Here is a 14080-nt window from a genome sequence, read left to right on the forward strand (position 1 = left end):
CTCTCTCCCCCAAATGTTTTTCATCCAAGCACACCAGGTTTGTTGCTGTAATGGTCATGTTGCCAAGTGCTTAAAAAATCCCAGGGCTAGTTTGTGGATTTCCAAACCAAGCTCTAGCATGCCTCACTGCTTTAGTGGTCACAGGAGGGTCACCAGTATCCAAACACATCTCTTATGGCCAAATTCTGCTATCATACCTGCCCATGTATCTCCCTTGTTTTTCCTTAAATTATGAAAACTACCACCCACAGGACACCAAATCTGTTTTCTCTTTGAGCTGGAAGAAATTGGTGCGATTCTCTTTTTGCATGCTCGTTCCCCTATGATAGTTAGGGGATTCTAACTTGAAAATTATTTTTTAGAAAATCTTACACATGAGTAAACAACATTGTCAGTGTGGCTTCCTGGGTTTTCCAAAGGCCAGTTGCAGGATTATATGTCTCTCTTTAAGAAGTGTGGCTCTGTAGGGACTCGTGTACTCACTCAGTCTTCCTGCATCCATAGGGTTGTGCTGCTGCAGTAGCTGGAGCACTGTGGATGTGGCAGTGATGACTGGCCAATGCTGCTTCAGATCCAGGCTTTATAGGAAGACTGGCTTTTCTTAGCAGGTCTTTTTTCAGTTAGTGACTCATTAGGTCTCAGTGTGCAATAATTTATGGCTTGTGAGGTGAAGTTGAAACTCAGAATTTAAATATATTCCTTTAAATAATTTTATCTACTGTGGTATGTCTTTGTGCATACGTGTGTATTTAAACAGCCCTAAAACAAAATCTGTGTTCTTTGGATATTTTATGTTACTTCCGTATGTATTTTCCAAGGCTAAATTAATCAAACATAACATTTAGGTAATATCTGACATCTTCATACATATGTAACTTGGAGTTTAATGACAGGCGTGGAGGTTTAGTGAATATGCATACAAAAGCAAAACCACAGCTCAAATGGCAGCTGGAGACCATTAGGAATACATCTGCAAAGACAGACATTCTGGATGAAGAGGTTCAGGAATTTTTCAATTTCAGTCAATACACGAAGTGTATTCATCCCACATTCCCCTATCTTTCTACTCAGACTGCAGCTCACCCAGGGTGAATAAGGAACAAGAAGACCATATGGAGTATGTGGTGCTACAACTCAGAGTTTACATGCTTCAAGTGGTGTTTAAGCAGGTTGCTGCAGGCGATATGCAGGGACATGCCATCGTGCGAGCTTTTAAGTATTTAATCAATATGCTGAAAGAGAAATATTGTCAGATCTGACTTGGAAGTTTCAAAACATACCAAGATAGATTTTTATAATGTATTGACAATGTTATTAAAAATGAATTTTATTTATTAGAGGTAGTTTTATACTGTATCTTTTTTTTTTTTTAATAGTGAAGTACACCTAACTGTGCTTGCCAGTTTTACCTTACTTAATGAAACACTGCATTCACAGAAATGCAGCATTAGGAATACGCAAAATTATTTTGAAAGTTCTTTTCTGGCTAGACATTAAGCCATAATCTTTTCAAAGTAATGTTTCTTCTTTGTTACTATCTTTGGCAAAGTTACGTATGCAGAACAAAAGCATGTGAAGGTTAAATTGCCACGTGGATGTTATTTCATACCTACCTTATTTTTGCAAACTGCAAGAACCACTCACAAAGGATCTACATGTATCTTTATGTGACTGCTGTGACTTGCCCATAAAGATGACCTCTTCTCTCAGTCAGTTGGTTAGATCCATGGCATGTTAACATCTTTCCAGAAACTGCTACTCAGATTGCTCTTGCTGGTCCAGTCATGATACACTGTGTTTTTCATTTTAATGCTGGAGTATTTGTTCAAGTCCATAGATTGTGCGTTTTTAATCTTCCTTAGAACAATGGTGAATAATGGCCCTTGGCAGGAGATAATGAAATTTTCTTAATTTATATTTTCAAGCAGAAGCTTCAATTGAAAATGGCATCCTGTGGCCTGGAGACATAGCTCTAGTGCAAGTTTCAGGGGAGCAGTAATAATAATGCAGTGCCAGCAGTGACGAGGAATGATAGGACAGTGAAGAAGTAATTTAAGAAAGAACAGAGAATGTACCAAAGCTTTATTGTAGCATATCTAATGATCTGCTGAAGATTCCCAATAGCTTTTGGAGCATGACAGGAGAAACTAATGTTATCTTGCCAAAACAGAAGCCCCTGCTTAATCAGCAGAACAAGATTATTGATTAAAACACCTCACACAATAGATTGCACATGCAATCTCATCTCCATACATTGCACGTGGATAAGTGCAATAATAAGCATAAGATAATAATAAAAAAAGCAAAAGCAATTTGTTGGGAATTGTACAAGTCAAGATTAGAGTTGAAATACAAACAAATTATCATGGAAAATACGGCTGTCCTTAAAGCCTAGCACAGAAGAGGATGGATGCAGCAGGGGCATGGCTACATCATGAGCAGAAGATACTTAGCAACAGCCCTGCTGGAGCTGTTTTACTTTCCTTTTCCTTCTTGTATTCATCTGCAACGTGAAGGGGCCATTCCTCATTTGCACAGTCTTCTTCCTGAGGTGAAAGGAGTTCAGCCATTGCACTGTAACTGTTAATTAAACACTCCATTTGATTTTTAGATTACTCTAAGTGATGCATCTGCATTATGAAGATGTAACCTTTCTTCATTCATACTAAAATACGGAAGAAATGAGTGTCAGAGTATACAGTGCACCATGAATTCATGAGAATAGCGTTAAACCCTACATTTCCCATTCCAAAACACTTGTCGCTGCTAGCAAAGGAACCTGAATTATCATTCTTTCACTGCTACAGTTGGTATTTTCCTAACTAAGGTTTCAAATTTAATTCATATACTACCTTGCCTAAATTGGCTGTTACTCGGTTTATATAGAGGTTTTTGCAGATCTGCTTTATTTCCTTGTAAATGACAAAGTCATTGTATCATAAATCTTTGTGAATATTGTGAATATTTTAAGCGTGTAGGCATTTTTCAGTGTGAGATCATATGAATTTTAAGATTGTACATAAAAACCTGAGAATGTGGATATTTTAACATGTGCTGGGGAAGTATGCAGTTATGTCGGTTGCAGAACACTTAAATGGTACTTAAAACCTACAGAAGACTTAAATGCTAGATTACAGGCACTGAAACACCAAAGTATTTGTGATTTGACTTACTAAATTTGCAGAAATTACAGCTGGTTTGTATCATGCCTTCACTGGAACAATTCTAAAAGGACCAAACTAAAAGTATATTATGTAGAAAAAGTAACTTTTGTTAAAATGAATGAGGGGCTTCAAGTTATTTGCCAGTTAAGGTTTTTGAGGTTTGGACTTTTTTTTTCTCTGTTGATATCTAGGCCAATTTTGCAAATCAACAGGAACTTTATTTCCACTATAGTCTTGTTTTGGAGAATCCTGTGACACAGAAAGTTCTGCTATGGCACTGATGAGGTAGCTTTGATTATCTGTAACCATGGAGGATAATCCGGTTAGTGCTATTTTGTGTAGAGTGGATTCTCTTCTGTCCAATATACCACAGAGTTCAGTGCTTCTTGTCTTAAAGAAGCTCAACTGAAGCCTTTATCAGTTTGTAAAATGGTTTTTGCAGACAGCAACAGAACTGGAGGCCAATAACTAACAGAGAAGTTAATATCTCTGGTTTTACAGGGCAGAAAAACAATGCAGCAGACAGAAGGCTTTCAGTTACCCAGAGTACACATGACAGTAGTGTAAATTCCCTGAATTACATGTATCAGAACTACCTTTACAAAGTCTTCTTCATGTCCTCTTTGTAACCCATGAATTTGGATTGACAGCTGCTGTAGTTGCTGTTGGTTTTTCCTGAAGGTTTCACTCTAATTGAAATGACCACTAACTGTGTAACAAATATTTACCTGAATGTTGACTTTTTAAAATGAGAAAATCTTAATCAAGTGTCATTAATTTGAAATCTGAGTGCATGAAAAATAAACCTTATATGAGAATTACTCAGGTTATATAAAATGAAAACAACAGTGCAGCAAAGTCAGCGATTTGAATGTAAAATATGCAGCTTAAAGCACTTATACTTCTATTCATTTAGTTATTCAAGTAATTGTACTTCTTGGATGTGCTGCAGCAGTGGGCATAGCTCATTGGGGAGTTGGAATTGGAGTCTCCTTCATTTTGCCAAAGAGAAAGGTGACCATATGCACAGAGGGTGAAATCACTCAGAAAGATATAGTCAAAAGTTTTTAGAGGGTCAACAACTTCTTGTAAACACCACTCCGTGCCTGAAGTTTGACACTGACACTCTCTGTCCAAAGGAAAAAACCTGCTTTTTCTTCTGAACTACTATTACACAACCTCTTTGATACAAGCTAGTGTGAAGTTCTTCTGAGTTTCCTGGCTGACAGCAACATTATGAATCTTTCACTGAGGGAAAATGAAACAGAAGAAGCCAGCTTTTCATAAGGAAACAAGAGTCCATCTTTTTCATTAGATATACAAATACTTCTGGTAGAACTGTTTTCCCCACAGCTAAATATGACCTTCATTAGTTTCACTCTCAAGAGAATTCTCCCAACATGTATCCATTTTATTTTGTAACAAATCAATAATTCTGTCTTAATTGCCACTCATTCAAGTATAAAATGAAATTCTCATACAGCTCAAAGCTGTGGAAATCATTATCCTGAATGATGCACTACGAGAAGTCTTCTTGTAGGAATTATTTTGGTTTCAGCACAATCTTTTCACTAAAGAAACACGAAGAAATTCAAAGAAATTTATTACAAAATCTTACAGCCAAGGTTTTCTCATGCTGGTTAGTCTAGCCTGAGGTGGGGGGTGTAAAAAGCCCCATACTGGGGTTAGAACAGAGAGGCTGTAGCAGTTTGACCCTGGCTGGATGCCAGGCACCCACTGAAGTCACTCTGTCACTCCTCTCTGCAAATAGACAGCAGAGAGAAAATATAAAAGAAGTTCGTGAGTTGAGATAAGGACAGGAAGAGATCAGATCGCTCACCAAATATCGTTACGGGCAAAACTGACTCAACTTGGGGAAATTAAGTGACTTTATTGCTAACAAAATCAGAGCAGGATAGTTAGAAATACTACCTTAAAAACATGTGACGATCAGTTCATCACACGTTGCTTCTGCCACTGCTCTCAGGCAGAGGATTCCTTCCTCTGCTCCAGCATGGAGTCCCTGCCATGGGAGACAGCTCTCCGTGAACTTTTCCAATTTGAGTCCTTCCCACAGGCTACAGTTCTCCATGAACTGCTGCAGTGTGGATCACTCTTCACAGGGTGCAGTCCAGTCCCTCACAACTAGCCTGCTCCAGCCTGTGTCCCTCACAGGATCACAAGTCCTACCAGGAAACCTGTTCCAGCATGGGTCTCCTCTCTCCATGGGTCCACAGGTCCCTGCCAGGAGCCTGTTCCGTTATGGGCTTCCCACAGGTTCACAGCTGCTTTCGGGAATCCATCTGCTCCAGATAGGGTCTCTTCCATGGGCTGCAGGTGGATCTCTGCAGCCTGGTAAGCAGCATGGGCTGCAGGGACACAGCTGCTTCACCATGGCTTCACCACAGGCTGCAGAGGATTCTCAGCTCCAGTGCCTGGAGTACCTCTTCTCCCTCCTTCCCCACTGACCTTGGTGTCTGCATAGTTGTTCCTCTCACATATTCTCTCTCTCTTCTCTGGCTGCAATTACTTCTGTGCAGTCACTTTTTTTCCTTCTTGAATGCGTTACCATGGAGGAGTTGCTGCCATCACTGATTGGTTTGGGCTGGCTGTAGTGATGGGTCTGTACTGGAGCCACTGGCACTGGCTCTGCCAGATGTGGCATAGCTTCTAGCAGCTTCTCACAGAAACCCTGTATGCCCCCCACTGCCAAAAAATTCTGGCCACACAAACCTGCTACAGAATTTGGGGGCTGTAATGCCTTCTGCTTCTACAGCCTCCATCTATGACACCCAAGACAGCAGCACCTTGTCCTTCGTGTGAGTGGCTGTGTGTACATTTTCAGTATTACAAATTGAGTACAGTGATTTTCACCACTTCAGCATGGGTCTGAAGCCATTAGTTGTGTCATACTCGTTCCAGACTCTCTAATGTACTGTGTAAGCTGTTTCACTGACTAATCATGCCATTGGGAGTGGTGCAGTGTTACCTGTGCAATAGCTGTACAGGGGACCTGCCTGTGGTGTCTCGAAAAGATGACAAGTGAATCCTCTGAATTCCTCACCATCTTTCTGTGTCCATGGTTGTGTATAGATACAGAAACCCTTGACTATTTCCAAATAGTTCTGCAATTATGAGTCTTCTGCTAGAATTAAGTACTGTAAAAAAATTTTTACAAAAAGGTAAAAGAAGAATCAACTGATCAGTTCTGAAGAGCTGCTGTTCATGAGTTTGCTTAGCAAAGAGCCAGAGCATGTCCTAACCAGCTCTGTGCTAGGTTGATTAGTATATAAAAAAGGAAGTGATTTATATTAGAGTCCTTCAAATGTGCTTGCTCTGCCTTTTATGACGTAGCATAAATTATTCTAATACCTGTTGGCACTGTACAGCTGTGGAAAGCTGTTGATACAAGACAGATTCTTTTAGCTTAGGATGTGGTATTCAGGGAGTGTGGGAAGTAGTAGGGCAGTAGAGAAGTTGATGTACAACTGGAGTCAAAGGCTAGTCTATTACTTAAGTTCAGACTTCTGTTATTCAGTTTGCTGACAAACAAGACTAACCCCAGAGAAGATCAGGCAAGCTCTTTTGCTTTTAGTCACCAAAGTCCCTGACCTTCTCTGTTTTACTTCCACTTCCTTGTGACTCTTTTTTTTGGTATTACATTTTGACCCTCTCTTCAGGGTTAGGTGATTGTTTTTTCACTTTTAACTTCCAAGCTAATGTTTGTTGGTTTGGGTTTTTTTTTCTGGAAAAGTTAATAGTTGTCTAAAATATGTTGATTATTAAAAAAGACCTTCAAATCCATTAAATTCAGTAGATACTTCTGGTTAGAGACGTTGTGTTAAAGTTCTCTGCATCAGAATGCATTGGCTTTCATTGTTAAGCAAATCATTTACATGTTTCAGTATGTAGTCTCCTCTGAAATACATTTTAATTAATTTTCTCCTAATTCTTCTTTTTGACTGTTTTTCTTATTGCCTCAGATGGTCATTCTTTACTCCTTCCTGTAGCCTAACAGAGTAAGCTTAGAGTCCACCAACTGCTCCTAAAATAATTAAAATGGAAATGCTAATATTCTTTGTCTGCACTGACTCTTCCAACCAAAATAATTTCCTTGAATCACAACAAAAATCTCTCTGAGATGTAAAACCATTTAGTTGTATAGATACCTTTAAAGATATAAGGAATTTTTCATTACTTGTTTTTCAGAATTGCATATTTCTTCAATTAGTATGATCTTTGCATTTTGTTTTCATTTTATTGAACAGTAGTATCGAATCAATATGTATTTGGTACAGCTATCTCTACCAGTAGGGACTACTGACATTTAGGATAACATCGATCTTTTAAATTTAAAAGTGTAAAGCCTGAACTAAAGTATTGTTCTGAAGCCCTTTTTTGGACTTTAACTAATTAGTCTTAATTAACTTTGTTGTCTTATGGATTGGACTGCCCAAGTGTGAAGAGAGTTAGCACTGAATGTAGTACTTCAGTATGAACTTGCAAATTAAATGTAATTTTAAATTAATTAGCTTGCTTTCTTTTCCCATTACAGGTGCAACAACCGAACACAGTGTATAGTAGTTACTGGGTCAGATGTGTTTCCTGATCCTTGTCCTGGAACATACAAATATCTAGAAGTTCAGTATGAATGTGTTCCTTACAGTAAGTATAATCTTTTTATTCTTGCTCACTTCCTCTGGCCCTCACAATTGAAGCTGGAGTGCTGTTACATGGAAAAGAAGCATATGTTTATGGCCCACAGACCCATTATGCATGCAAAGCACTTGCAGACTAGGGCCTCCAATTAACTTCACGAAGTGTGGAAGGAAGCCATGGTGTGATGCTGGCCAAGTGTCTGTCTGTGTTCTTAAGTGTTTGGCTTTTAAGGCTACTGTTTTTCCAGAAAACAAACTCAAATTAGCTATTCAATAGGCCAGATAGAAATTTGTACTTTTGCCCGCTACCAGTTGCTGACAAATTGGCTTGGCTCACAGACTTGTAAAGCAGGAATTGACTTCAATTTTAATCATTATCTACTTGAAAGGCTACCTGCTGTTTTGGTGACTTGGGGTGTACAGCGAAACCCAGCACTGACACTCAGAGGCAAATGACCCAGTTAGGGGATATTGTAAGAGGACTTTGTGCTTCTTTATAAGTGAATGCAGATTCAGAGTGAATGATTCATTAATAAGTTAAACACACTGGATTCTTAAAAGCAAAGGGGAAAAGAGTGAGAAAGAAATGTTCACTTTTAATGTAAAGAGAAAATATGAATTGTGCCTTGAATCAGCTACCAAAACAGAATTTTTCACTGAAAATGAAGTAAATACTGAAGTCATACTGAGATAGAGAAATGTGAAGTTATGGCTATTTCAGCAGTTTTGTATAATATTCTTTCTAATGCCAAAGTTAAGTAGCTTTAGACATACTTCTTATTTCCTTGCAATAATTAATGCTTTTTTTCATTGACATGTATGCATGTTCATAAAAGTTCTGCAGATTCGACACTTTTAACTGGTTTTGCTTTCTTGTAAGGTCATTCTTTGCAGTGACTTCTCCCTCGTCCTGTAACTCAGCAGAGAAATAGCTGTGCTTGCAGTGGAATTTGAGCAGTGCACTGATCATTCCCTTAAGTTATTATTAAGCGTGAATTTCTTGATCTGCAGTAATCCTTAACCTTAACCAAAGTCACATTTTCTGTTGGTACAGGAAACAGGCCAAGTCTGAGATGCAAAAACAGTGTGGTGACAGTATAGATCCAAAAAGGAATGAAATGAGTTCTGGCATAAGCAAAGCTATGTCAAAACTGTCCTTACTGTTTCCTGCACAATTTACAATTTAGACATCTGAAACTGAAATACTACTCTGTACTGCTTCACCACACTCAACCTTCACTGTTGTTAAAGGCCAAACACAGATCATCTGTTTTTTCTTCATTTCTGCTGTGTCATTGTGAAACGGTTGCTTGCTGATTTTTCTCCCTGTACCGTTTGTAGGATTGGAAGCCTACTGCAAACAGTGATCCCTAGTACCATTCCTCCTGTGTGTAGTATCGGTGGCTTGTTGTAACTGTTTTTCTTGTGCCACTTTTGAGGAGTGATGTCTTACCCCAATCTAACCAAAGTTTTGTTCCACAAAGACCACGTCTACTTTAGCACTGTTTTCATTCCCAAATTCTCAGAAAGAGGGCAGTGCATCTGATTCCAAACCGTGAGGTCAGTCAAATGACAAGAAGTTACGTTTCCAGTTCCAGTAGGCTAGCTCATAGAGAAACAGTGTAATGCAAATAATGTTGAAACATAATTTTTCATGCTGTTTTAGGAAGAGAAGTGTGGATTTGTTCTACCGATTGAGTATTGCTATCTACAGGAATCTTTTCTTTTCCAGTTTCAGAAGTATAGTGCCACAGCGCGGCCTACCCTGTGCTCTGACTCGTAGTTATTCTAATTTTAAAATGTTTATTTTTGTTTGCTGTCAATTGTATTGGCCTACCCTTTGAACTATGTAATTCTGTGTCTGTCATAACTCAGGATTCTGGTTACTTCTTGTCTTTCAAAGTCTGTAAGTTTCGGAGTTGTCAACTGCAACATGTACAGTGATGACACTGCCCAATTCCAGAACTGTAAGAGACATCACCTGTCGTTACCAGCAGTCATCAAAAAGATTGCCGGTTGCTAAAATCAGTTTTGAAGTTTGATTTCAAACTACGTTGTGTTTCAGTAGCCATTTTGATTGTTGACCATCTTTCTTCCCTGTCCCACAAAACCTATCCTGTTATTTTTCCAAGTCTCTTTTTTTGATGCTTGATAAACTCCAGTTATCAAGTCTAAATTTTTTCTCCATTACTTGTTCCAGTGCTCCATACCTAAATGTATGGAATGACTGAAATTATTAAGTTTGCAAATAACAGCTATCTCAGTGTAAGAGACTTGTTAGGAAGGATGGATAGGCTTTTGTGGGTCTAGGAAGGATGGAGTTTAGTGATGACAGTGCTTCTAACCAAAGTTCAGTTATGGTTCTTCCTTTTTCTGAACTTCATGTTCAGTTACTGCCAGATTGCAAAATTTGCTATATATCACTGTGATGTCTTTCAGTCCCTGAGAGAAGACAAATAGCAGTCATAACACGGTTTTTGGTGAAAGGTGGGAGTTCTTACACACTGGAGTTGCTGTCACCCTTGTACAAAATGCAGTTCATGAGCTCCTCTGTGTCTTGCTGGCCTCCAGAAATACATAGCTGCTTTGCTCATTTGAAAGTACTTCATTTTGTAAACTTAATTTGAAAGTACTTAATTAAAAACTTCCTTTTTTGCATCTCAAAGTGGAGACAAAAAAACCCCAACTTTTGAGATGCTCAGTTGGATCTCCAACAGAAATTCTAGACAAATTTGATAGGCATTGCTTTGTTCTGAAATAAGAGTGTTATTGATTAAATTACAAAGAAATTGAGAGTACTATACTAGAGATTTCTCTCAATTATGCTGCACAATGTATGTTGACACTTTGACTGACTAACAGAAGTCAGGCCTTTTATAAAGAAGAGCATCAAAAATGCCATTTTGTACATCTGTGCGTTTTTATTTTAAGCCTATTTTGGACTCAGGAATTCAATAGAAAACGTTTCAAAGTGTTTTATCCTCTCTCTCTGTGTATTGATTGGACTTTGCAGCATTTGTTTATTTCAATAAGCCCATCTGTCCCTAAAAAATGTACAGCTGTATACCAGTGCATGCAGAGCTGACATGCCAGTAATGATTTTAGTTATCCCTCTCCTTTCCCCCCCTCTCCTATTACTAATTCTAAGCAGGTATAATATCAATATTGCTCTTTGGTGAGGAATAAGCGCATGCATAGAAGTTCACAAGCAGAATAATCTGAAAGTCATTAATACTAATGGTGAAACCCAGGAATTCACCTCAGAATACATCTTCTGTTTACTTGGATAACTCCAGAATTACAAAGTGCAGAAAAACTAGTATTTTACCTAAAGATGTATAACTGTACAAAGGCTAGGAAAACTACTGCTCATTTTGAAAATATTGACCCCCTCTGGCTCTCCCGTAAAGTTATGGAATTGTTTCCAGAAGAAGCAATAGATCAGATCAGCCAATACCATTCTCTCAGAATAATCATATGTAATTTCATTAAATGAAATTGAAAATCAAAGACTTTATGTGAAACATACAAATGCATTCTTCAGGAAAATACTGAAATACTGCAAATGTAATAGCTGCACAAATAGTTTCCATACCGTTCCTTGGTATCAGCAGCTACTATTATACAGATTAATACATGTGTCATTTTCCAGGTCATTTTATGAAACCAAGGGACCACACTTCAAAGGCCACAGAGTATATGAAATAGGTTTTATTGCAAATAATTATTGAAAAGCCATTTACTAGCTGGGCTTCAGCTATATGTCTTTCTGTAACTTCCTCAACACTTCCTTGGGGAAAAATTGATGCAGTAATATAACTTTGTTAATTGGGTTCAGTTTATGTTTTCCATGTATGGTGGCAGGATGGATGTTTGTTTTAAACACAGTGTGGCTGTCCTTGCATACTAGCTTGCTGTTTCGGGCTTAATCGATGATGCTGGAGAATATCTGAATGAGCTAAATGTTAATTTTTTCTTCTCATTTCCTCTTGCTTACTATACTTTTGCTTCTTTCTTCTAGATGTTTTTGCTTACTCCTTCTAGTCTGATTTTGCAGTTATAGACTAAGAAGTTGCAAAAGTTCTCAAGATTAACATTCAGGAAAACAAATAAAATAAAGCCTAAGGAGAGCTAAAGGATGCAAGCTGCTTTCTTTACGAGAAAGAAAAGCAGAGTGATGTCTGGGGCAAAGATGAAGGAGGTTTAATAAGCACACATGAAACCTATATCATTAATATACTGAATTTTGTATTTTTAATTATCTGGTTAATATAATATGTATATGTGCTCTTGCACATATATGGTAAATTAATGTGTCACTTGAAAACCATCCTGATAGCATTATACTTTTAGAACAAGAAGAGTGTATATAGCATGCATTAGTAAAGTCATTATTCATTATTTATTCAGGTTCACTAAGTGAAACTACATGCCAACATATCTGTATTGCCTTCTTAATCTACTAAAATGATTGATCCTTGTTCACTTGTGTAACCGTAGAATCTCTCTCCTGCTAGGTTATCCTGTTGTCTGTTTCTCTTTATCCAATATAGTGCAGTTCTTATTCTCCCTATATTTAGCGTCTGTTACTAATTTAATCTTTTAGATTAATAGTCAATTTATGTTAATCTTCTTTCTTTTTTCCTTGCACTTTTTTATTTTTCTTCCGATGCTTAAAATAGAAGTGGAGCAAAAAGGTAAATAACGTATACAGTCCAAACCCCAGCTCCTTGTTATGTGCCTTATGGATGTTAACCTCTTCCCTTCCCCTCCCCACAACACTCTTATATTATGATAATCAGCAGGATCTCATAAGTACACCTCATAAAGAAGTCGACTGTTTGCAATAAAGTGACTTGGCTGCTTAAAGTAGGTGGCGGGGGATAGTGTCTGAAATACTTGGGCTGGAGGGAAGACTCCCTTGCTTTTTTCTCTCCCTTTCTCTTTGTCTTTCTTTCCCTCTCTTTCTCTCACCCTTGGGTAAATTCTTGTTAATCAAGTGTCATCTTGCCTGGCTTCCAGAACCCTCTCCATAGCATGCCATGGTTACAGGGTTTCCTGGTCTGTTTCATTCATTGCTTTGGTTGTGTTTTGTTTTCTCTGCTCCTAATTGCTTTCTCTATATACCTGATAATTTGTTTTGTTCCTTTATTTTTAATCGAGGCACCTCCTTTTTCAGCCTCACCACTTCTTAAAGTTCTAAACAAGTCGATGTGATTTTTTTTGGACTGAAATGACCTAGCGCACTGCTGCACACCAGTTAAAAGCTCTGGAGCGTTAATGCGTATTCACTAAAAGTCTGAAACGAAAATGCAAGAGTAGCTCTACATTTTCAGCTGTCTGTGTATGCCATTGAGCCTTGGTCTGTACTAGTGAAAACAGTTCCCATCCACTTTCCATACTGGTACAGCAAGAACATGGTAACTTTAAGAAAAGTGGATGATAAAGGGTGATAATCGCATTAATTATAACATAAGGTATAACCTAGTGCCAATTAAATGGATTTTTTTTCTTCCTGACACAGTCATTATGATTTACCTACCTTTTTTTTCTTTTTTTTTTTTTTTTTTACTAACTTTTTATATGAGACAGTCTTAATTTGACATAATTCTTGTCTTACTTCTCTCCGTGACTGTTAGTTTTTGTTTGCCCGGGGACGTTGAAAGCAATTGTGGACTCACCGTATCTATATGAAGCTGAACAAAAAGCAGGTGCTTGGTGCAAAGATCCTCTCCAGGCTGCAGATAAAATATACTTCATGCCATGGACTCCATATCGCACCGATACTTTGATAGAATATGCTTCTTTAGAGGACTTCCAAAACGGACGCCAGCAGACGACGTATAAACTCCCAAACCGAGTGGATGGTACTGGATTTGTAGTGTATGACGGCGCTGTCTTTTTTAACAAAGAAAGAACTCGGAACATAGTCAAATTTGACTTGAGGACTAGAATTAAGAGTGGAGAGGCCATAATCAATTATGCTAATTACCATGACACTTCTCCTTACCGATGGGGAGGAAAGACTGATATTGACTTGGCAGTTGATGAAAATGGCTTATGGGTAATTTATGCTACAGAGCAAAACAACGGGATGATAGTAATTAGCCAGCTGAACCCCTACACTCTGCGTTTCGAAGCCACCTGGGAAACGACGTACGACAAGCGAGCAGCATCCAATGCTTTCATGATATGTGGTGTCCTGTACGTAGTGCGCTCGGTGTACCAGGACAATGAGAGTGAGACCGGCAGGGATGC

The 14080-nt window shown here is 38.3% G+C and overlaps 1 protein-coding gene across 3 annotated transcripts in view; it reads left to right on the top strand.

Annotated features, from left to right (window-relative positions):
• LPHN2 (latrophilin 2) overlaps positions 1 to 14080 on the top strand; it is a 127078-nt gene that overhangs the window by 68163 nt on the left and 44835 nt on the right. For all 3 annotated transcript variants that reach the window (XM_009081234.1, XM_009081226.1, XM_009081241.1), the window contains exons 3-4: positions 7720 to 7829; positions 13462 to 14080. The exon at positions 13462 to 14080 is cut by the window's right edge and continues 173 nt beyond it. In XM_009081234.1, the coding sequence (XP_009079482.1) occupies positions 7720 to 7829; positions 13462 to 14080 (729 nt within the window). The remainder of the gene's footprint in view (positions 1 to 7719; positions 7830 to 13461) is intronic.

The sequence above is a fragment of the Acanthisitta chloris genome, unplaced genomic scaffold (genome assembly GCF_000695815.1).
Source record: "Acanthisitta chloris isolate BGI_N310 unplaced genomic scaffold, ASM69581v1 scaffold15280, whole genome shotgun sequence".
Taxonomy (NCBI): domain Eukaryota; kingdom Metazoa; phylum Chordata; class Aves; order Passeriformes; family Acanthisittidae; genus Acanthisitta; species Acanthisitta chloris.